General features: G+C 35.1%; 2 protein-coding genes across 2 annotated transcripts in view; one reads left to right on the top strand and one right to left on the bottom strand.

The window, feature by feature from the left end:
• Positions 1-26,614, bottom strand: part of CDC73 (cell division cycle 73) — a 137,511-nt gene that overhangs the window by 51,093 nt on the left and 59,804 nt on the right. The window lies entirely within an intron of this gene.
• Positions 15,466-25,478, top strand: B3GALT2 (beta-1,3-galactosyltransferase 2). Its single transcript, XM_042926082.1, has 2 exons — positions 15,466-18,795; positions 23,400-25,478. The coding sequence occupies exon 2, from the start codon at positions 23,527-23,529 to the stop codon at positions 24,793-24,795; it is 1,269 nt and encodes a 422-aa protein (XP_042782016.1). The 5' UTR covers positions 15,466-18,795; positions 23,400-23,526; the 3' UTR covers positions 24,796-25,478.

A 26,614-nucleotide genomic window follows, 5' to 3' on the forward strand; every position in this document is an offset into this window, starting at 1 on the left:
GATTTTACATAGTAAAATCATTTGGAATGGTAGACTATTATCACAGGTTTTTTTAAATAAACTAAATCAATTAAAGAGATTTTAGCTTTCCATACCATTGTTCCTGCATAAAGAGGAATAAACTAGATATTATATAATAAACATGAAAATAAAATAAATGTTATCCATATTACTTAGAAACCCTTATATGAAAATGCTGATTCATGGAGTGAGGTTTGAATACCCACAGAAACAGAGAAAAAAATAAATGAGACGGGAAGAAAGATAATGAGCACACACATATGCGGACATCTTTCTGTCTACATTTGACTATAAGGCTGGCTGGATCCAAATCAAAGCTCTCTTTTTTTTGAACAGAGTAGATGAAGTTCAGAATCACTAGAACACAGCACTAGGTGCAAACTGAGAACCATCCAAACCAAAACTAATTCAGCTGACTACTAAAATATACTCATACTATATGACCAGCTATGGCTATTATAACATGGGTCAGCAAAAAGTACAAGCAGATATGAGTACTATGGGAAAAAAAGTATTATCCGTTACAAATCATAACTCCTAAGTATGTTTATCTACTTTTGAGGACACTTAAAACTGGGACCCCTTTAAATGACAAAAATGGGTATTTTCCGTTGCAAAGTAAGCTATCATTGTTTGATGACCTTCTCCTTCTCCAAATTACTCCTTTTTGGCAATAAGCCTTTTAGGTTACTGGGGGAGGCATATGTCCTACGCCAAGTCAATCAAGCGTTCTCCCTCGGGATCTGTTTTACAAATTAGAACTAGCAAGTTATACCTCTAGTTGTATACAAGGCTACAAGGCAGTAAACTAAAAATTACAGATGATCCTACCTTTTGACTCATGGGAGAACACCCATCTATGAGGGACAGAATGACACTAGTATGCAAAAAAAAAAAAAAAGGTGGAATATGACATCCCTTATAAAACCTATCTAGTTAAAATAGACTGCATGGCCTATTCTCCCCCTACCTCTTCTCGATTATGTGAACCTTTACAATTCTTCATCTCACCACTCTATGCAATTCTACACACACCTTACCTCAGTTAGTTGAGCAGTTTGTTAGTGTAACTGAAAAGAGTTTTATCCAATTTTGTCTTCTCAGATGTACTGAAAATTTTGAGTTGCCAAAATCATTATAACACTGCTTAATTTTGTAGTAAACACAAATAAGTGTAAGCGTAAGTGCAAGCACACATTCACACATTTTCTCTCTCACACCCACTGTGTATACACAGCTATAAACCTACTAAATAGGAGACTATGGGCTCCATGAAAAAGAGGGAAGAAATCTTTGCTAATCATGTCATTAGTTTATGGCTGTTTTAGGGCTCCCTAGCCAACACTAAGAGCTAAAAGTTCATTCCACTCTGATCTGCACTCTTTTGAAATAAAATTATAGAACTCATTGCATTAAGAACCTCATAAACCATATAAAAACCACCACCCTTTACTCTAAAGATGAAGAGACAGAGGTGAAGTTTTCCAAAGACTACAAAGTGGTATATCTGGCATACATTAAGAAACAGGAATAATAATTTGGCAGTAATATGCAAGAGACTGACACTTCTACATTTTTAAAGATATTTGGATTGGGGGAAAAAATAATACCCATCTGGGAAAATAAAGTATCAGCAAAAAAAAAAAAAAAACAACTAAAAGAGCTGACAAATTATGCTAACTGGAGAGGAAAACTTGCTTTCTCTTGAAAAGTCAGAACCATTACAATTTCTACTCAGACTTGAGGCATTCCAGAAAAGAAATAACTGATAAAGAATGGAGTGGGGTGACAGAGAAGTGATCGAATCATTTTTGCAAAACACAACAAGACAAAACAGAGTATACTGTTTATAATCCTTACTTGCCTTATTTTAGCAAGTGAGAAAAATCTAAAAATCTTCCGTTACTGGGAGACAGAATATTGGTTGCTGCTTAAACAAGTAGGAAATAATATAATATGTAATATCATAAGAAAAATATGTGTAACAATTGTCAGTATGAAAAAGAATACATTATATTTACTCAATTTGGGAAAATGCTATTTACATGCAACTTCATGAAACACTGAAATTCTAAATGAAGAATACACACAGAATATATACGCAGACTCTACAAGTTTATAATCTACCCTCCTGACTACTGTATTTATGATGGCAAAAGTACACTGAGTGAGTCCTTTAAAGAAAAGTATTTTGGAAAAGCTATGTACAAAAAGAAAACTGTATCTCTATAGACAAATGACAATGAGGCTGAAAACATAAAAGATTTCAAGAACAAAACACAAATTATAATCACAATTCTCTTTCTAAATCCTACTATAACCCAGAAGTATATGCATACAATGTATGCCAACATGGAAAATAGAAAACACATTCCTAAAATATATCTATAAAACATATAGATTTGATACCTATATCAATTCTTCATTGCTCTAGAATTCTTTACTTACTTGTCTATTTCTCTCAACCAGAATGTAAGCTATCTTAGGTCAGGGACTGTCTATTATGCCTCCAATGCCTATTCCAGGTTGCCTGGTGCATGGTACATCCTTAAAACTACACATCAACTAATTAAAACAATTCCATTTGCCTTAGAACTACTGACTCACAACTATTAAACTGTTTTAATCTGTTAAATAAAAGTGGTAGAAATATCATAAAGGATTATTGAGAGAATTAAACAACATTAATTGTTTATTCATTCCATACACATTGTCATTCCATACACATTTATCAAGAGCACTGAGTACCAAATAAAAAACTGGGAATGCATCAGTATAAACAAAAGCAAGTATTTCTTCCTGCCTTCATGAAGTTTTGCAATCTAATGGAAGAGACCAGTGAAGGAATGAAAGTTCAAAAATTATAAATATAATCACATATACATTTACTTACTTGTAATATATATGTGTATTTTCTATTAATGTGTATGTGTATATATCTATATGTGTATGTTCAGCTCAGTTCCCAAAATAAAGAGCAACTAATAATTATTAAACCAACTTCTTTCCATAAAGAAACATTCTTTATAAGAAAAGAAGTGGCAAACCAAATTCAGCAGCATACTAAATGCAGTAGCATATTAAAAAGATTATATACCATGACCGAGTGGCACAGATTCCTGAATGCAAGGATGGTTCAACATGAAACTCAACAGATACAATATATCACATTAACAGAATGAAGGGAAAATACATGATCACTTCAACTGATGCAGAAAGAGCATGTGACAATTTAATACCCTTTCATGATTTAAAAACAATACATACCCACCTTAACAAACTAGGAGAGAAAGTAAACTTCAATATAATAAAAACTTAAGCATGAAACATCCAAGCACCTAACATCATACTCAGTGGTGAAAGATGGACACCTTTTCCCTTAAGATCAGGAATAATATGTCCACTTTGACCACTTCTACTCAACATAGCATCTGAAATTCTAGCCAGAGCAATTAAGATGAAGGAAGGAAGGAAGGAAGGAAGGAAGGAAGGAAGGAAGGAAGGGAAGGAGGGAGGAAGAAGGGAGTAAAAGGCATCCAAATTCAAAAGGAAGTGATAAACTTATCTTTTTGCAGATGACAAGATTTGTATGTAGAAAACCTAAATATTCCACAAAACCTGTTACAACTAATAAATGAATTCAACAAAACTGCAAGATACAAAACAAAAACATAAAAATCAGCTGCATGTCTATACACTAACAACAAACAATCTGTAAAAGGAATTATGAAACAATTCCATGTTTAATAGCATTAAAAAGAATAAAATATTTAGAAATAAATTTAATCTAGGAAGCAAAAGAATTAAAGTCTGAAAGCTATAAAATATTACTGTTAGGAAATTAAAGCCATAAATAAGTGGAAAGAGATCTATGTTCATGGACTGAAGAATTAATAATGTTAAGATTTCAATTCTACAGATTCAATGCAATCTACAGATTCAATGCAATCCCTATCAAAAACCCAATGGTATTTTTGCAGAAAGAAAAACCCATGCTAGATTTCATGTGGAATCTCAAGGGACCCCAAACTAATCTTAAAAAAGGAAGAATAAAGTTGGAGGACTCACATACTCTTCCAGATTCCAAAACTTACTCAAAGCTACAGTAATCAAAACAGTGTAGTATGGGCATAAAGACAGACATATAGACCAATGGAAAATACAGAAAACTCTCAACATATATGGTCAACTGATTTTTGACAAAGGTACAAGACCATGCAATGGGGAAGGAAAGTCTTTTCAACAAATGGTACTGGGAAAACTGGATATCCACCTGCAAAAGAACCAAGTTGAATCATTATCTTACATCATAGGCAAAAATCAACTCAAAATAGATCAAAAGGTGTAAATTCAAGAGCTAAAACTGTAAAACTCTTAGGAAAAATACACAGTAAAAGTTTCATGAGATTAAATTTGGCCTTGATTTTGTGGCTATGATACAAAAAAGTACAGGTAACAACAAAAGAAAAAAAACAGATTAACTGGGCTTCATCAAAATTGGACTGCATCAAAGGGTGCTATCAGCACAGTGAGAAATCGACCCACAAAATGGGAGAAAATATTTGCAAATCATTATCTGATAAGGGGCCAATATCCAAAATATATAAAGAACTCCTACAACTCAAAACCACAAGACAAACATTCCAATTCAAAAATGGGCAAAAAAACTTGAATAGACATCTCCCCAGAGAAAGTGACAATTCTCAGTAAGCACATGAAAATATGCTCAAATATCACTAATCATTCAGGAAATGTACATGAAAACCACAATGAGGTACCACTTCTACCTGTTAGGACAGCTAATGTCAAACAAGCACAAACAAAAAACAAACTGATAATGATGTGGAGAAACTAGAACCCTTGTGCATGGCTGGTAGGAATGTAAAATAAGCAGCTGCTGTGGAAAACAGTACGATGGAACCTCAAAAAATTAAACATAGAATCACCATGTGATCCAGCAACTCCAACTCTTGGTACAGAACCTAAAGAATTCAAATCAGAGACTTGCACAGGTATTTGTATACTGATGTTCATAACAACATTATTCACAATAGCCAAAGGGTGAAAACCCAAATATCCACTGACAAATGAATGGATAAACAAACTACAGTTTACATGTACAATGGAATATCAATCGGCCTTAAAAACAGAATGAAGTTGATACATGCTATAACATGGATGAAAATCTTAAAAATACTAGGCTAAATGAAGTAAGCTACACACAAAAAAACAAATACTGTATGACTGCAATTACATGAAGTACCTAGAAGAGTTAAATTCACAGAAATAAAAAGTAGAATAGTGGCTACAGGAGCTGAGGAGAGGGCAATAGGAAATTATTTAATGTGTACAGAGTTTCAATTAGGGATGCTGAAAATGTTCTGGAGACACAGAGTGGTGATGGTTGCATAACATTATGGATATACTTAATGCCACTGAACTGTGTACCCTTAAAACATTTATAAACATGTATGTATATATACACACATATTTATATAAATACATATATATAATTCAACAATAAAAAAATCTTCTTAAAAAAGTATAAAATATGCTTTAAAAATAAACATAGTCGGGACGCTTGAGTGGCTCAGTCGGTTGAGTGTCCAACTTCGACTCAGGTATGATCTTACAGTTGATGAGTTTGAGCCCCACGTCAGGCTCTGTGCTGACAGCTCAGAGCCTGGAGCCTGCTTCGGATTTTGTGTCTCCCTCTCTCTCTGCCCCTCCCCTGATCATGTTCTGTCTCTCTCTGTCTCAAAAATAAATAAACATTAGGGGAAAAAACTTTTTAAATAAAAATAAACACAGTCCAATTACAAATGATGGCAGACTTTTCAAGGGATGTCTACTGAGACAACACCCAATTTCCCCTTTTCAGAGCTGGACTATACCCACAAGGGATAAACTCATGAACTACAGTGACCCTATCAAATCTTCTCTTCTTTGGAATTATGAAATCCATACTGAGATATGCCCAGCAATGTGAGCTACAGTTATCTGTAGCTGTAGCCTGTAGCCAGACTGGTTTTAAGGAGGACTGTATATACAAAGGACCAGAGAGCTGGGGTGCAGATGCAGAAAAAGTGACAAATAATCATATGGCACCACACAGAAACAGAAAAGCTTCTTTGATTCCTGAAAGTTTTCTAATCTCTCACTGTGTTCTTTAAGAAAGGCCAATTTATATTTCTCAGTCTTGGGTTATGCAGAATATTCTTGTACCATTATCATGTATTTCCTTTTCTTCCTTTGGCTGACTTGAGCAAGTTTCTGCTATGTGAAATCAAAGAAGCATAAAGTAAATATTTTAATCTCAATGAAGAAAAAAGAAAAATTCTATCCCTATCCAAATCCACTCAAAGAATTAAAACTTTGACCTGGGAATATACATCTTCTTTATAGTCACAGACAAAACTGAAATACAAGTGTTAATGAATAACATAAGAAGATATTCATTGATTAAAAAAACTAAATACCAGTTTTCCATTCATCATTCTCTAGAATGCTTCCAGAGGATAACTGTGAAGGTTAATTTTATGTGTCATCTGGGCAATGGAGTGTGCAGATAATCTAGTTAAAACATCATTCTGGATGTGTCTGTGAGAATATTTCTGGATAAGATTAAATAACACTGGAATCAGTAGACTGAGTAAAGCAGATTGTTCTCCCCAATGTGGGCTGGCCTCATTTAATCCACTGAAGAAATGGACAGAACAAAAAGGCTGAATAAAAAAGAATTCACTCTCTGCCTGGCTGTTGTCAAGGTGGAACATCAGGACTCAGCCTCAGACTTGAGCTGTACCATCAACTCTCCTGGGTCTCCAGCTTGCTGACTGCAAATCCTGGGACTTTTCAGTTTCCACAACCACATGTGTCAATTCCTCCTCATCCATTCATCCACCCATCCACCCAATCCATCTAATCCATCCAATAGGTTGTTTCTCCGGAGAATCCAGACTATTACAAATACAGTAACTGAAATTTGGATCAAAAGAGAGGAAAAGAGAGTGAGACAAAACACAAGATCTTTAAAGGGGCATTCTTATATAATGGGAAAATGTCAAAAATTTTTTCATTTATTTATCTACAGATTAAAAACTTATATCCACATAAATGTCAATGAAATATTTAATTATAAAACTGCAAATCAGAAACAAACAGAAGTATGGGAATTGATCTCCTTTAATATCAAAATCAATAATGGTCACATACCTTTCTAGCACAAATGAGCAATTCTTTTATATGTGTCACTAAGGTTTAATGCACAATGTTCTCATTTAAAACTGGTGGGCTTGTTTTTATAGTGGCAGAGGGACTGGGTAAGGGATCATCTGCATAACTTATGGGTCCATAGACTAAAAACTGATGTAATCAGAGGCAGTGTAAATCAGTGCAAAAAAACTTGACTTAGAAGTCTTATATTCCAAGGGCACCCGGTGGTTCAGTTGGTTAAAGCGTCTGACTTTAGCTCAGATCATGATCTCACAGTCAATGAGTTCAAGCCCCACGTTGGGCTCTGTGCTGACAGCTCAGAGCCTGGCGCCTGCTCCGGACTCTATGTCCCCCTCTCTCTGCCCACCCCCTCGCTTCTGCTCTCTCTCTCCCTCAAAAATAAATAAATGTTAAAAAAAAAAAAAAAAAAAAGAAATCTTATATCCCAGGTTCTAGTTCTGGCTATGACATATTAAAGTGGGGAGCTCTGAGAAAATGACATCTCAGGGTCTTCATGAACTTGCCTCTAAAATGAGGAAACTAGATTTCTAATGATTAAAAAGGCCTAATTCTGCTCTAAAATTCCATTATTCTAATATAAGTAATACCCTGTCACTAGGAACTATGACACTGCAGTACAACCTCAATGTCCAGTTAAATGATTAAGTTTAAAGACATAATTCAACATGGGCTTCTTGGTATAGCCATAAACATGTGCTCTTCTTTTGTTCCATGTGAATAAAAACATAATATTCTCCTGCCCAGCTCCCTCTATCAAAGGGTACATGTTTGGAATTAGCTAAACTTGGTTTTTTGAGAATCACATAATTATAGCTACTGGGAATAGAGGTAGAAAAGAAAATAACAATATTTTAAGCTTTGAAAGAAACCATTCAACATTTTACCATTTAATATAATTCAATAAACTGACTGAAGAAGCCAAAATAAAACACAGACGTGTATATATTTAACTATTTGACCCCCACATTCCCAACACAGAATCAACTGAAATGTTCTGCAACACTACAAATGCCAGAAATTTTAATAAATATAAAATCTGTGAAAAATTTCAGAGAAAATATAGAAAAAATTCAAAGTCAGCTAACTATGAGAATATGGAAAAGAAAGAGACTCAGTATGTTAGTAAATGATCAGGGAGATGGTAAAAAATGGATGGTACAACAGAAACAAAAATTTTCATTTTTCACGTTTTGGTTCACTAAAACGCAGCAACTGTATTATTTGTGAGACATCATGTTATTTATCTGAAGGGAATAAAAATACTAGAAAAGCATGAAAAATTAAGAAGATAAAAATGTAATGCAAACCAACCACAACTGGGAAGATCAAAAGTATCAAAGGAGTGAAACTGAGGGATGCCACAATGAACTGCATAAAACAATTTCAAATGGTTTTTGAAAAAAACTTAACTATATAATATTTTCTTTCAGTTATTTTGTTATCTATATAATAATCTACGTATCCATTAGCTCTATCAATTCCTTCAATAAAAGGAACCTAATGACATATCTTATATCCCCCCCTGTAGCTTGCATATAAAAAATTCTCGAAGTATTTATTGAATATAAGTGAATCCTTTAGGTATCTTCTAAGAACCTGAAGAAGGGGAAGAAAATCAAACCCTAAAGTTAAACATTACCCCTTCCTAATCCTATAACCTTTGCCTGCCTCTTTTCTGCTTTGCAAAGTTTCTTTATACTAAAGTTCCTATTTCCAATCAGATCATAAACAATCACTCTGAAGAGAGCTCCATGAATTTAGAATTAAGTATATTTACGCTCCCAGCTCTTCTCAAAAAAGCCCTTTGGGGAAAACATTCTATTTACTTACTTGTTACTTGTTGCTTTCTTTCCTTAACTACTGAAGCTATTAAATAAAAAGTATTTTCTGATACTAATAATTCATATGTGAATAATTATGCTTCTTTGTGAAGTTTTAAGCAGTTTTAAGTTTCAACATACTACATCTACTTGAACTTACAAATTGTTTGTTATACTTTGTAATGAATTAATAGTGTTTAAATTTTTAAATACTATCCATGTATTCAGTTGTAAGGAGTTAAGATGCTTGAAATAACTTATTCAAAGATGCTGACCTAGTGAGCTTCACACCCCTATCAAACTCAATATGTCTCCTTTGTGTGAGAAATATTACACATTGATCCCTCTAACAATCTGAAATGAAATGCACAATATAAGCAACCTATGTATGTAATGTAATGAAAATCAATATCCTAATACAAAAATGAAATTTCATAAGAAATTTATGATAAGCACAAGTATTTCAATGTGAATCTCAGAAATTACACCAGAAGACATTATGAATTAATCAAATACTAGTACCCATTCAAAAAATCACAGTGAATGTAACAATCACACATGTCCACAACTGGTATACTCTACTGGTTAAGTCAACTACTATAAGCATCACAGCCACAGGCAACAGGATTTTTCGAAATGGCCAAGTTCAGAACAAAGTTGAATACAATCTTCAATATACACTGTGGTTGTATACTTAGGGAAATTCATTGCATGTTAAAACTTTACAGAATATACTTTGCATTTCAATTATGTTCTAGGTTCATTTAAAATTGTACCACCCACTACAGACCTCCTTCCCTGGCCTCACTCACTAAATGCCCTTCAATTATTTTGTCAACCAAAAATATTTCTAGAATACCACCTAGGAAGTATTATTTCTCCATTGAGAACCAAAGCTCTAAACAAGAGCATCTCCCGTGCATCAAATAACAATTGTAAGAAGCCAGCTGATTTATGCTTAACTGAAATAGCTATACTACTAAGAAACTGAAGAATATACAGGCATAATATAAACTACTACTGATTTTCATGCTTATCTTTTCCCTTAGGATCATTAACAGTTTGTATGAATTAAAACTATAAGGATATTGATAATTAGTTCTAAAAGTGACCCTTAAATTTGGCTCTGCTTTCGAGTCAAAAGAAATTCTTAGGCAGTATGAATATTTGCTGCACAAGTTAGTGAAAACTGAAGAAGAATAAGGCAGGCAAACACTGACACTTGTGGTCATTCTGAGATTGCTAATTTACAATCAGGCTAATTCCTGCTTTGTAGGTTCAAAGAAAAGTAAAACTGGTTCATAAATCATCTACTGACTTCAAAGGAAAACTATAAACTCTTAATGAACACAGTTAATTTTTCTTCAAAAAGAGAAAACTACTAATAAAAAAAATCCAAAAATATGCCATTTGTCCATATCTTACATATAATGAAAAAGATTTCAACTGACTTTAAGTCAAAAGATATAAACCTCAAGCAAACATTACTGTGCAGAACTGTTGACTGATCTCAATTAAAACTAAAACTGGTCTCTAAATAACTATGTCAAATGGCATTTTTCAGAGTACTATGGTGGAAATTACACATGATCCAAAACATTAAGATTTTTCTCCAACATTGGAAAAAAAGAACTAGTTCTTCATGTGAGCACTGGCTGAACATAAAAAACTCGCTGGCATTTAGGGGCCAATTCCTCATGCTAAAGCACAAACAGGAATGAAGACCAATGTAGGGAAAACCAGATTCATGTCTCCTCTTCTCAAATTATTCAAGGATATTTACTCATTCTCAGTGAATCACCTTGCCATGGTTGAATTGTTATCCCCCACTCCCTTTTCTTCATTTTTTTTTAAAGTTTATTTATTTTGAGAGAGAGAGCACAAGTAGGCAAGGGCAGAGAGAGAGGAGACAGAGAATCCCATGCAGGATCCCTGCTGCCAGCCCAGAGCTCAATGCAGGGCTTGAACTCACAAAAACCGTGAGATCATGACCTGAGCCGAAATCAAGAGTTGGACGCTTACCGATTGAGCCACCCCAGCACCCCTCTCCCTCATTCTTTTTACCAAGGACATTTAGTTGAATTTATACAGAAAGTAGAATTCCATGAAATGACTTATCTTTACTATCAGTGAGCAAATCTATACCTATTTTATCATGTAATAATAACTCAAAAGCTACTAACCACATGAATAAAGTAACAATTACTTCTGTACCCAATAGAAATTAAGAGTCAGGAGGCACTGCAAATCCTGTCTTTAAATTCTGTCTCCTAGAGAACTACTGTAGACATGCCCAGGAAAATCCAAAAAAACAAAACAAAACAAAACAACAACAAAAAAATACTGGACAGTTCTGGCCAAAACAAACAGAGTAATAACAACCTACTTCTTCCATCAGGGATGTGTTATAAGATTAAAAAGTAGACCTATGGAAGTAAAAATTACAAGGCATTTATGACCATAAAACTTAATAAAATAGCTGCCAGTTTGCTGAGTGTGACAAAAGAACATGTCACATTTACTGAGAAAGTTTAACCATAGAATTCAGATGTTAAAAGAAACTAGACTAAAGGAAGAACTTCTACAAGCTTGCCTGTCATAAGATTTTTACAGTTTCTCTTGGCTGGAAACATGCAGGTTGCTAGAAAAAGTCACTAAAGGAACTTTTATCTCATGTCTGCTGTTTTTCTGTACTTTATGTAAAGTGCTTAGCTAGTTTAATTTAAACTTAAGAAACTGATGGCAGGTGTACCTAAAGTTTAAAGTACATTCTGATTAAGTACACAGGCACCTTTTTATTAGTTTCTAGGAGTCTCTTTTGCTACATTAACCCTTAGCAAGCATAACTGAAACAACAGTCTGCTGGGAATTCAGGGGCTCCAATCAGTACTGGGAGAACCAGTAACCAGTAGGTTATCTAATAACGCTCTCTTAATAATCAAGATCTATAATAAATCCAATGGGACATGAAAAAAGAGCCAAATCAAAAGAAGTAGCAAAAATAATTGTCTTATCCTTCCCAGAGAAAGGATAGGGAATATGTCTAAGACTCTGTCTCCCTAATATTTAATAAACTGTGCCTAACTACATATATTGGCAAAAAATAGTTTTATCAATATGTATTTGATAAGTGAAAATATAAACCAACATCCATTTATAATTCTATGAATGATTTCTGGGTATGCTGTGCCACTCCTATAAAAAACTCCCCACAAGTTCTCCAATGTTATACAGTATAACGGTTAAGAACAGTGCATAAAGACTTACATAATCTTGCTTTAATTCCCAGTTGGACTCTCTTATCACTAATTAGCTGATATCTGGGATAATTATTTTACAACTCTAAGCACTGGCTCATCTTTAAAATGGGTATTCTGATACTAAAACTATTACGAGGAAAAAAATTCTTTTACCTAACAATTTAAGTAGGCTTAGCATGTGATCTGATTTTGGGTAAATAATAGTCACTGCTGCTAGCTGCATAGTCAAATCCTATGTAAGGAATTACTGATAAATACAATACTGATCTTCTAAAATCCACTTCCACTTGTGTAAAATACATTATTTTAAGTAGGCACTTAAGCCTCATTCTGCTACCTACATTTAAGTAAAAAAAAAAAAAAAGTAGTGAGCATGTAATATGAGTGGACATAGGAACTAAAATAAAAACCTGGCTTTCAATTTTCTCCTTCGTATTTAACTAGGAAAAGCCAAAGCTCTAGGCCTTAGGCTTCCCATTTATAAAACTCTTTAACATTCCTTCTAGCATTTCTGGCAAAGTTGCAAATACTCCTTAAAAAAGAGGAGATTCCTACAAGTACTAAACACATGTCATCAGCTACACTAAAAAATAGGACAGGCTCAGATCTCTGGAGAAGGATCTCCTCTGAGCCCACCGGTGGGCTTCCAAGATCTCTGAGTGCCACTTGGTTTTTCCACCAGCGTTCCAGCCTGGTTCCATAACATATTTGGTTCCCTGACTGGGGAAACCCAACTGCCCTGGCCCACTGTTGCCACCGGTTTGGGAGAGGGGCGAGGGGTGACAGAATGAGGAATTGCAAGGGAGAAGGTGTGCCCTGCCTGAATTTCGGCAGTCTCCTGCTCGGTTGCCTCGGGCCAGCCCCATTCCGCTGTCCCCTCTGGACTCAAGGAGACTTGGCAGGTGAGGACCTGGACCCGACGTCAGAACCGGTAAGGCCGGGGCCCCAATCTAGTGAGGCCCACTGGCAAGAGTGGAAGTGGGAGCTGATCACTCCCTGGAGACAGACCTCAGATGTCTTACAGGAATTCTGTGGGAAGGAATGTAATAACCTCTGGTGTGTGTGTGTCAATGTGTGACTCTGTCTGGCTCGCCTGCCAAGTTCGATTCTGTGGCTCCACAGAGGGGCACCCTTAAGGTTTCCAAAAGCCCACAGAGCCTGAGTGGGCCCGTGGGTGATTCTGTGGTGAATAGCATACAGTCTATGGCGGCATCGGGATGGGGAAGGTCCAGCCGCCAAAAGGGGGGAAGCCCAGAGCCCCCCCTCAGCAAAATACCAATGTGTCTACTACAAGGAAAAGGGAAAAGAATGAGTGCCCGAATCGGAAGGGGCCTCCAAAACCCAGCCGTTATCAGAAGGAACCTTGAGAAGGGGGCCTTATTGGTTTGGCCGAGATAGAATCAGATTGAAGAGGACACTGACTCTCTCTCTGTTCCTCTGCCTAAGATGTGAGGGCTTCTCCCTCGTTCATTTCCCGGGTTAACAACTGTAATTGGAGCCAACTGTGGTTAGTCTACCTCGGGATAGAGACTTTAAGGAATATTCTCAAGCAGTTGCTGAAACTCTATTTGTTTTGGGGAAATTCCAGCTCTTCACTGGCCTGATGTGGACTCCCTATTTCCACTTTGGTGAAAAAAACATGGCATCTGCTCCTCTGTCTGAGCTAAGGTTTTCAATCGGGTTTTCCTTCTCTGCCTTCTGCTGGCACCTTGCCTCTTCTGCCTTCCCCTCCCCTCCTGTTTCTGTGCCAACTTGCATGTGGTCCACATAACTGGTTCCTATACCATCCTCAGTGCCTCAGGTACCACTGGCTCCTCCTCCCACCCTCGAGGTCACGGAGCAAAGTGCATCCCCCTTGGACCACCCACTTCAGAAACCTCCACTGGTGTCCCAGGTGAAAATTGACAATGGGGAAAGACTGATTGACTTTTAAGTGGATGCAAGTGAAACTAATTTAAGTTTGTTGGTTCTGTCTTTAAAGTTATCAGCATTAAATATGAAACTTCCATTCTACCAAGGTTGACTAAAGATCAAATAAGCTCATGTTATCTCTGCTGCAATTTGTTAGCAAAAAGATGACTTAAAATGATAGTTAATTTTGTCTATCCCAAACTTTTCATGGGTAATTGCTAAGATATCTTTCAAATTGGTAACCTGAAACTTTAAAGTTTTGATTGCATGATGCAGTGCTAAAGCTTTGATTACTGAACATAGGTTTGTGTTTTTAACTTCTTATTGCAGAGAAACTAAGGCTATTTGGACCTATTGGAAAACATGCATTGTGCTTAATTGGTTCGTGAATTTACCATCTGAAGTGTACCAACCCTGTATGTAGGAAAGTAGGAGGTATGCAAGACACATCTTTTATTGAGGGTAAAAGAAAATAATGTTGTCCTAATTGAGACTGGCTATTTGGAAAGAAATGGTTTGGGGACAAAGTTTGAAGGCAAAGGAAAGTTGTAGAAGGTTCGTGCAGGAAAATCTTTGGAAAGTAATTTTATGTGTGCTCAGGATGGACTAAGGTTGAGATGCATGGAATTTTAAAAGTACACTGGTATAAGGCTGAAATTCTGCTTTTCTCTCTCTTCAAAAGACAAAGTTTTCTTCGACTGTTGAAGACAATGTAAACAAAGGTTTTCTTCTCTTTTGACTGCCAGGAAAACCAAAGCTTTAGGTTTCATTTGTATCAGGTCTTTGACTGCTTAGTTAAAACTTCTCAGTGTTAAAGGAGCTAGATTTTGCTAACAACTATATAATGCTATAATAAATAAAGTTTTAAATGAAGTCTTTTTGACCAATTAGGCCCTTTTATTTGGGATGCTAAGTTGCTTGGAAAAGCACTGTCGCACAATGGTAAACCTTAGGTTGTACTGCACTGGTAAATGCTGTTAACTAATTACTTGAAGTGTTATGTGTCACAGAAATAACCAAATTTCTTTGCCAACTGCATCATAATGACCAATGTCTATTTCTGAGATTTTTGTCATTTAGATTTGTAAAAAGGACCTTGGGGACAAATACAGGTATTTGAAAGATTTCCAGAACTAAAAAGCTGCATTCAAACTGAACAAGAATTAGGAACATGGGACTAAATGAAAATGTTTGCTCTTCCAGATTAAGGAAACTTTCTCTTAAGATGATACACAGAAATGTCATAAAGTATTCATTTGTAAACTGAAGCATTTATCTTTTCTCTCTACCTTACACCCTCTGAAATACAAAAACTCTCAGTGAGTATTCTTTCTTTCATGGCAATTACAATTGTTTGCGTAAGTTCAATAAGAATCTGTTCATCTTGTAACAGGTCACCATTGGAAATACTGGTTATTTTACCAAGGCCTTGAATGGAATGTCATATTTGTGAGTGACATTCATAGACTCAGATTTGACCAGACAGCTTTAAGGAACTAAGGCTGGCTTTATGAAACGTGGAGTCATAAAGCCCCTTGGAAATGTTGGCTGAATACCTCGCTTACAGAGTTCCCAGCAGCCACACTAGGTGAGTAAAGGTCACTTCCTGGAAGGTGCAAGAACTTCAGGATATCTTGGGGACCTCGTGAAGAGGAATTCACCCAATTCTACAGGTACTGCAGGCCTGTCTGATGACAAGTATTTGGCTTGGCGTCTGGCCTGGAGAGACTACTAAAAGTTCAATCTGGAGATTCCTTATAAAAGGTTCCAGCAAAGCAAACTTTAAAAGATCCTCACGATCAATAGCTATTCTTGCTGAGCTTATGTAAATAATTAGGCCAGGTTTTGTTAAGACTGGACTTGTTCTACAAATGCATTGGTCTTGATTTGGCTATCTCTGGAAATGGGGGGTTTTAGAGAGAAAAAAACTGTGCTTCAACAATGTACCATTATAGATTTAAATTCTAGTTCTGTCTTTAAATGTTTGTTGTTTGCCTAGACAACTTGAGGTAAACTACAGAAAAATTGTCACAGTATTTCATGTACAGACAACCTTTTATGCTCATTATTCTGTGGGGATAATAATAAGACCCCATGGGTCCATCACTCCAGAATTAAGGCGGCCAACTCGGAAGAGTCCTCAACCTGGTGAAGTGACTCAGACCTAGTCAACCCGCTCAAGCTGACCCTCAAAAAGACGCTGGCCCCTGGGATCTTCAGCCCTACTCCAGCCCTACCCCGGAAGCTGGCTGGCCTGCACACAGCAGAAGCTTGAGGAATCAGTGTGTGAACCAAGTCCAGGTGCTTAGATGCAACTCTGCCAACCCTTGCTCCTTACCAGGGTCATAACCCTGACCTTGCTCCTTACTATTGGACTAATAGAGGCTGCCCCACAAACTGGACATCCTGGCTCCCTGCCCTGGCAGGACTCCTCCTTTCCAAAATTTTACTTGTGACCACCGGCCCCTATATTCTAAACACCCTGGTATGCTTCACTGCAAACACCACTGCTCGCCAAACTGCAACACGCATCTTAGCCATCCAAGGGTACCAACCCCTAGAGCCAAAGGGTGATGCCTACTAAAAAAGATTTTTGAAAGAGGCATCAAAGAGGGGAACATTGAGAAAATAAGTAAAGTTATGCACCATAACATGGCCTACGGGACTGACATAAGCTCTAGTTCCTAGCTTAGAGACTCTTCTTCCAGGTTCTTCTTCCTGCCCTGCTTGCTGTGTGCACCAAATTACTACTAATGCAGAATGCAGAAGCAACGGACTGTAAATTGTCCCCCATACTTGTGCTTGCATCTCAGATCTCTGGAGAAGTATCTCCTCTGAGCCCAGCCGTATAAAATAAACCTCCTGCCTTCCAAGAAAAAAAAATAGGACAAAAATAATAGAGAAAAGGTAACAGACTTAACTGGGGAAGACAGGTGGGATAAAGCATATTTATGACTACAAATATATAGCTTAGGTTCTAAAACGATAAATTTTTAGGAGTTAATGTCCCTCAAGTCTCATAGGAAAAACTGATAATTCAGACTATTTAAAAAAAAAAAAAAAAGACCATGCCCCAGTATTTTGCAGAAAAAAAGCAAGGTGCCCAGGAGAGTAACCATACAAAGAAATATTTCAGAATAAGTATCTAGTGCTTACTAAAAAATCTTCTTGGAGGCAAGTTACTAAACAATCTTGAAATATTTGGACAAGTAAATATGATTAGTTAAACCTCATTATCCACCAAGATCCTGTACAAGTGTGCTGTATCCACTGCATCATTTTATTGAATTCTATCATACATGTAATTTTAAAGAAAATAAAAAATAAAAAAATAAATGCTGACATTAAAAAATAATTAAAAATAAAGTTTTGCTGCCTTCAAGAACACTGGAAACCACATAATAGCAAAAAAGAAGTGGGCTATGTCACATCATGCATCATTAAAGCAATCCACTCCAGCTGATTTATAAACTCCAGAAAATTGGGGGTAGCAGTATAAAAAATAAATGGTCTAAGTCTTATCTAGATATTAGTAAAATTGGAATAATTTGAGAAAATAAACTTCAAAGGAAGAAGTGCACTGAAGGGGTTAAATTGCACCAAGTTACATTTTATAAAAGCTTATATTGCTTATATCCTATAAAATCATGTAAGAAACATGAAAACCAACATCTAACACTGAAAACATTTAGAAAGCCTGTGCTTAAGCATAAAGTTAAAAAAAAAAAAAGGAAAAAATAAAATTATAACCATTTCATAATCATCCCATTTTTATATTATGCACTCACCACTATACTTACACTGAATATATATAATTTTTCTCACAGAAGCAAAATCTCTAAGCTTCTCCCTACCTTAGGTTTTTAGTCAAAATGAATGCAAACAATCACGTGGGATTCAGCCAAGCAGTGACGTTAAATTCTGCTCTGTCAGAGAGAGCATCTGTCAAGCCCACATTTAAACTGCTGCCTGCCTGTGCAGCAGCTGAGGAACTGTGGATTTCATATTATAGACTAAAACCCCAGTAAAACTGCTCAAAATCCTTCCTGCAGCTGCCAGGCAACAACGAAAGAGAGTTAAATCCTATTCTATTCCAATACAATCGGAGCACTACATTCTAGCTCCGGCTGCTTTACATTGCAGCTCAGTGTTATTACTAGAAATATGGATACTGAGAAGAGAATACAGCACTGCATTGTCCGGCCAGGAAAACAGCAGATGTAAAAAGCTTCAATGCATCAACTGTCGGCAAGAGTCAACAGTGCTCCGAATAGACCGGACAACTACAGCTCTTTTGTTTAAAGAAAGAGAAAGAAAATGAAAGAAAGGAAAAATCTCAGAAGACTAGGACCCATATGAACAAGGAGGGTAACTCGAAGACAAGCAGACAGATGGACACTTTGGATACTGTGAAAAGCAATCGCAGGAGGCAGACTATTGGGGGATGTGCGCATGTTCGATAGCATCTTTTTTGCTGAAGTGATGGCGTGCCAAAAGTATTTTCAGTGGGCATAATCCTCTCCACATAAATGGCCTGACCAAGGAAGGTATGTCGATATCTTGTGTGTAATATTCATTTAAATGTCTGCTACCTTTTTACAGCCCTGGAGGCACTAATATCTGATAAACAAGTTCATCCTGTTCACCGTCCTTGAAAACTATGAAAGGGTTTCTAGATATATGATTTTAAAATCTGTCATTGTTAAAACTGTCATTGCTATATTCAAGTAATTATGTAGCCTGGAGTAATTACAGATTATGGATGTATAAAAGAGAACAGGCAAATAGTATCAAGATGTGCTTAAAGGATTCTCTGAAAAATCAAACTTAAAAAGAAAAAAACTAGCCCTCTAAAGAAAACATAGCAAGCCTCTACCAAATTAGGTCAAAATGAATTCTTATCTAGTAAAATAAAGTGATCACTTAAAAATGGCTATCAAAGAGACAATGCAGTGAAATTACATTAAATAGTATCAAAGATGATCTTAATATTAGGAGCTTTTTTCCAAAGTCCTTTTCAAACAAATTATTAACATATAACAGCTTTTACTAACAAAATTATCCCAGATCCATCTCCCTAAATAAAGACAACAAACACAATCTAAGAGAGTATCAACAAATCTTACTCTCGAGCTGTAAGAATATTAAAAGGAAAGCATTTGCACAGGATCACACAAGGCAGTGTGAGTTTTATGCACAGAACACCACAGCAGATCTGCATGTTATTACCGTGTCCATGAATACAACTTTAAACAAAGAAACAGCAATAGTTGCTAAAAATTCCCCCACTTGAAACAGTGAACTTTCATTTTAAGCAACTCATTCTAAATGATCAAATAGAAGATTGTTCTTGGTGATAATTTTTCAGTGAAATTCAAAACATAATGTGAAAATAACCTGATATAAAAATATTCATGAACAGCAATACAAGGACAAAAAATTAAATATAAATGTAGCTACTGTGCTTCTAGGCTATTAATATGTGCTAATGAACTACCATCATGGTATGTATGTGCAGGGCAGAAATAAATCTAATAAACTATTTAAACAATAATCACAGAAGACCAACTCATGGGTCAGGAGCTCAAATATATTTCAAATATTTTTTACAATCTACTAGAGAACCTGATATTTGCTCAATCTCACAATACAACTCAATAACCTATTATTTAATAATCACAAAAGGCAAATATTTTAAAGACAGATGTAAGCATTCTATTCTAAAATTAAGATTAAACAAGTTTATCAAGCCCTATTATTATTACATCTCAACATCAACTCTGTCATACCATGAATTTTTATTCAACTATAGAATGAAATCAGATGGTATTAAATAAAAAAATACAGCTGTAAAAATCTCAAGTCTCTCTTAGTGCTTTTTCTGTTAATGTTAACAACACCAATTAAACACTTTTATAAACTAGATCTCAAAACAAAAGTATAGAATTTTTTTATTCAAGCACCACTTAATCTAGGACTGTTCCAACAGACTAGATATCAACACTTTTTAAATACAAACGATAAAAAGTGTGTGTGTGTGTGTGTGTGTGTGTAAGAGAGTGCAAGCATGTGAGAAGTAACTGAACATTTCACAGCAACATTCTCTCCATGAACTACAATTCATAATATGTAAGTATACATTAATAACTTGAAAAAATTATCATAAAAAACCCTAAGAGCTAAATCAAAGGTACTTCCATGCTGAAAATGCAGAAGTGCGAAACTATTTAGATTGACAAAAATATTTTAACTTTCTTATCATGTTCCCACTTTTTTAGAATTAATATATAACAGGCAATAACTAGAGAGTAATTTCGACATTTAATAAAAAGGAGGAACAGTTACTTTAATCTTTCTTTTTAACAGAAATTATGATGAATGCCTGAGAAACTTTCAATAAAGAAATTTTTAAAGCTAGACACATATACTTTATTTATCAATGGGAGATTACCAAATGAGTATATACGGATTTTAAGCCTGGGAAGCTTAATATTTACAAATATTAAGTCATGAATTTAACTTAAGATGCATCTCTATCACTTATTGCTACAAAATCATATAGGACCATAAACTGTATTTATGCTAGATTATACTATATAACAATATGCTGTTTTCTGTAACATGGAAATACTTCAGAGATATCACTTCAGGTATGTTGCTTTCATAAAAATATTAGTTTATTACTATGATATTTATCTTCATTCATTTCTTCAGTCATTTATTCAAAAATCTGACCTTGTATGTATTGCTTCTCAAACCATCAAATTTATACTTTTAAAAGATGTAAATGATTGGACTTCAACCAGATATCAAGCACATATCAACAAAAAGTTGACATATTTAACTTAGCTTTGGAATGTTTAAAATGGATTTCTAAATAAATTTAAAAAGCAACTTTGTTTCTTTTAAATTTATACACCTAACCCTTATATCCACTGGCTTCTATGCGGAGTGGAGGAAGAATCATTGCTATTTATAAAATATTTCATTTGAAAATAAAAGATTAGAAAGAGTTTCCTGGTCTAAATAGAATGGCAAACTATTAACAAGTACAGGAAGGAAAAAACTGAGTTTCTAAATCAGAACACTCAGCCTATTTTCAGTTTAGCTCACAGCAGCTATGTTTTGCTGGTACAGTGAACAGCCTTGGTCTTTACTGTAGCAATGTGAAATTAAAATTCATGTAAATAAACTCTAATAAATAGGAAAATAGATTCTATGTTTTTAAACCTCCATACTTAAAAAAGAATCACTTTTCCGTATCTCACAGGATGATTAAACATTTTTTTTTTTACATTTGAGAACCGTAACTTCTAAAAGTACTACATAATTTCAGATACTAAAAATTATCAAAAGCTGGCGCCTTTACTATTATACTTTAGAAATTTGTTCAAATTCCCACCTACTTGCTCCTCCTAGTGGCTTTTACTAGAATAGTACTTTCATTCATATATGTTTAACACTTTCAATCAATATTTTCAAAGTACTTCATACACCTGATACGTGAGTTTTACTATAATTATTCAATTATATGAAGGCTTCCATGTAACTACCATTATTTTCCCAAAATAATTAAGTTTCATGTCAAAGTTAAACAAATTTGGCATTAAGCACGAATCTCTTAATATCACAGGCTAAACAAACACATAGGTATGTATGTACAGAATTTTAAATAAACAAAATTCTTCTACATTAAATTTTTAAATTGGCTAGTTTCTTTTGCTTAAAGAAATAATTTTCATAAGAAAAAGTTGAAGAAATTAAAATTATTAATCCCCTTCTTGAGAAGGGTTTTCTCTTTAAAAATAGAATTCAAGCTACAGCCCCTTACCCACCTCTACCTCCACTCCTTGATCTAGAAAAACTAAGAACAAACCGAAAACCATGAAAAATCTGTGCTGTGAACCGAAAAACCTTGCTAAAAGATAACACCAGCAGTTTTTAATATGGAGAATAATGAACCTCCCATACTGACATCTTAAAATCTAGGGCTTTAATGCTTCGGATTCCACGTCTCTCTCTCAATCTCTCTCTCTCACTGCCCCTCTCCTGCTTAAGCTCTGTCTATCTGTCTCTCTCTCAAAAACAAATAAACATTAAAATAATAATAATAGTAGTGAAAAATAACCTAGGGCTTTAATGAGTGTCACACCACCAGAAGTCCTAAAAATGTAACAAATTCTCTACACACAAATGTAGAACACAGCAAAACTCAAGAATCTTTTAAAATGCATTTTGTAAAATTCAAAATTTTAAACAGCTGGATATGATAGTACCTAGTGCCTGTATTTTGTAACAAACCTGAAAGGATTGTTCAAAGTAGTTCTTTGTTTAATTCTAACATGGAGACTCAACTGAGATATGTGAGAGTGTTCTGCCAAGGCCAAAGATAATTAAAGATAATTAGTTACTATATTTTAAAACTCAGTCTTAAGTCTAAGTAAGGATCATGATCTCCTGAATACCTCATCTTTGAAGTGGAAGGTTAAAATTAGAAAGAGTATTTGAAAATGTTCATCATTTATTAGTCTTAAAATCCTGTACTGAAGTTACTGGACCCTGAAAATTAATTTTGACAGGTGCATCTTCTCATTGACTTTCTCAACACAGTAGGGGCCAATGGAAACATGCCAAGCAGTGTACTGTGACTAACAGAACTCTGCCATAATCAACCTTGCACCGTCTGTCCCACAACTGATACATGACCGTTTTACAAAAAAGGCCGCTGACTGTGCACCATACCACCAATGGTATGTCAAATCAATTTTAATTAATGCCAATAAATTTTCCATCTGCTCTCAGGCCTTCTTACATGGCCTCTCTCAGGAATCTAGGAACATTGTTCTCTTCTACATGCATACAACTTTTAAATCTTTAACTCAGGTCAAAAGCACAAATGACCAGAACTACTCAGACAATGAAATAAGTGGAAGAAAATTAATCCATCACTTTTCTCTTTAAAGTGCTCATCCTATTCCCAGTGATTGTATGTTACCAAGGATAAACAAATTATAAATTTCATTCCTGGGTTATCATATTTTCACAACTTAAAAACTCCTATTTGCCCTAATATTATTAACATCCAAAGTCTCTTTTCAGGCAGTTCTATAATATTTTGCATTTTGTAAATTTTTATGCTTCATCTTTATAGAATGACTGCATGGGAGACAACGTGACCGAATTAAAAAATGATTACCAAAGAAAAGTATTGATTCAGGAGAAGGAAACAACATTTTCAGCCTCCAGTATCTCATATCCCATTACTGGATATTTACAACATGCTTCAGTGGAGGAGAAGACACTGCTGCTTTGCAAAGATGAGCTGGAATGCCAAGAGGTCTCTGTTCCGTACCCATCTTATTGGTGTACTTTCTCTAGTGTTTATTTTTGCTATGTTTTTGTTTTTCAATCATCATGACTGGCTGCCAGGCAGAGCTGGATTTAAAGAAAACCCTGTAACATACACTTTCCGAGGATTTCGTTCTACAAAAAGTGAGACAAACCACAGCTCTCTCCGGAACATTTGGAAAGAAACAGTCCCTCAAACTCTGAGGCCTCAAACAGCAACTAACTCCAATAACACAGACCTGTCGCCACAGGGAGTTACAGGGCTAGAGAATACACTCAGTGCCAATGGAAGTATTTACAATGAAAAAGGTATCGGACATCCAAATTCATACCATTTCAAATATATTATCAATGAACCTGAAAAATGCCAAGAGAAGAGCCCTTTTTTAATACTGCTAATAGCTGCAGAACCTGGACAAATAGAAGCTAGAAGAGCTATTCGGCAAACTTGGGGCAATGAAAGTCTAGCACCTGGTATCCAAATCACAAGAATTTTTTTGCTGGGCGTAAGTATTAAGTTAAATGGCTACCTTCAACGTGCAATACTGGAAGAAAGCAGACAATATCATGATATAGTCCAACAGGAATATTTAGATACATACTACAATTTGACAATTAAAACACTAATGGGCATGAACTGGGTTGCAACGTACTGTCCACATATTCCATATGTTATGAAAACTGACAGTGACATGTTTGTCAACACTGAATATTTAATACATAAGTTACTGAAGCCAGACCTGCCTCCCAGACATAACTACTTCACTGGTTACCTAATGAGAGGATACGCACCCAATCGAAACAAAGAGAGCAAGTGGTACATGCCACCAGACCTCTACCCAAGTGAACGCTACCCTGTCTTCTGTTCTGGGACTGGTTATGTTTTTTCTGGAGATCTGGCAGAGAAGATCTTTAAAGTTTCTTTAAGTATCCGTCGTTTGCACTTGGAAGATGTATATGTAGGGATCTGTCTTGCCAAGTTGAGAATTGATCCTGTGCCCCCTCCCAACGAGTTTGTGTTCAATCACTGGCGAGTTTCTTATTCAAGCTGTAAATACAGCCACCTAATTACCTCTCATCAGTTCCAGCCTAGTGAACTGATAAAATACTGGAACCATTTACAACAAAATAAGCACAACGCTTGTGCCAACGCAGCAAAAGAAAAGGCAGGCAGGTATCGCCATCGTAAATTACACTAGAAAAGACAATTTTTTTTTTTCAAATGTGCAATCTGTAAAATATTGCTAAAAGCATGTATAGTTAAAACTGATTACATCCATAGGACAAGTTTTAGTTAAAATTCATCACATACAGAAATTCAAAAAATATTTTTTTAATTTCTGAAAGTAATTCTTAAAAATAACATTATATAACAAAAAAGGTATCCCAAAAGAAACTATTAAAAAAAAAAACTGTATAAGGGGATTCTGTGTATTAACATGCAATAAAAAGCATGCATACATCAATGGTTCAAGGCTTCGTTAAGGGCCAATAAGATGTATTTGCATATATTTTCCACATAAATTTTAATTTAAGAAATGGAGACAGTCAAAAGACCCTTCTCATTTTAGATTCAGTTTTTCATTTTAACATATAATTAAATGTAAATAAAACATTATTGTCAATCTTAAGGAAAATTTGTAATTGTGCAAAGGACAAATTTTCTGACCTGACTATTCTAGGGTTCTAAAACTATATTCCATGCAATAAGATTTAGTTGAATTACTCCATAAACACATTTATAAAGTTCAGATGTTTCATCAATGCAATTCTCATCTAAGTATTTACCTTTTAATAACAATTGAGATACTCATTTTCTTTTATTAATACATATATTGGGGGAAAATTATTTTGACATGTGATAAAATGTGAAAAATCAATGTGTCTCAGGCTCAAGTTTTTATAAGAAAAAAAAAGTAAATGTTTCAAAATAGACAGTTTGTTTCCTTGTTGGTGTTAAGGGCCAAGCTAGTATTTAAATGAGTTATTCTATTAGATCAGTTATTGCACTCTTAAGGAGTACTACCACTTAACTTCAAGGATATCTGTACAAATACAACAGGTTCCTCCAACTGAAGCAAAAGTAATTACTTACAGGCACAAAGAGAATGTACTGTTGAAAAAAGATACAGGATAAAGACTGCAGCAGCAGTTTCATTCAATACATTTTTAAGATGCGTGTCTGCCAAACTGCAACATATGGGAAGTTTATTTCCTGACAGCAGGTGTACACATGCCAATACTTAATCATTTTATGGCACCTACTTCTTTCTCTGAGTGCCAAGTTTACAAACCTGCAGTTTTTAATTTGGTAGATGACAACTATTCCATGTTACCAATTTAAAACCTTTTTTGGGAGGGATGGGGGAAAACTACAAATGTTTGATGAACACTTGATTCTAGGATGACAATGTATACAACGCACTTTTACCAAGTTTTTAATAAAAAAAAAAGTAAACAAAAAAATCTTTACTGAGTGTTACAGTACAAGTATTTTCACAGTAATTCTGTTTGGTTCCATTACAAAGTTTAAAATCAAGAAATAGTAACCCACTAAGTTTGAAAGTGTTTTGAATTCATAAAAGTATGTAAAATTTAACGATCTAAATCTAATGAAGATGTTACTTATCCTAATTGTAATGACAATCATTCTTATCCTTGATTCTGTTCTGAAGAGATACTGTACCAAAACAGAACTGTAATAACTGTTAAAGTTCAGAATCACAGAAACTGTTTAAGTACTTATTATTTAATATGTTACATTCTATTTATACTGAATATATCTCCCATTTTCAATTCAGTAGTCTTAAGTATTCTATTCTACATAGAGTAATTTTGAAAGCCAAGCTATATAACATCCCAGCTCTTGGTTAAGTCCATTTCTCACTTAATTTATTCTATATGATTATAAAAACACTAAAGTTACTAAATGCCAAACTCATTAAATAAAAGTCACACATAAGAGGATAATACCAAATTAGGTAAGCAAGTTTCAGGAAAGACAAAAGTAATCTTTCC

Source organism: Panthera leo, chromosome F3 (assembly GCF_018350215.1).
Source record: "Panthera leo isolate Ple1 chromosome F3, P.leo_Ple1_pat1.1, whole genome shotgun sequence".
NCBI lineage: Eukaryota > Metazoa > Chordata > Mammalia > Carnivora > Felidae > Panthera > Panthera leo.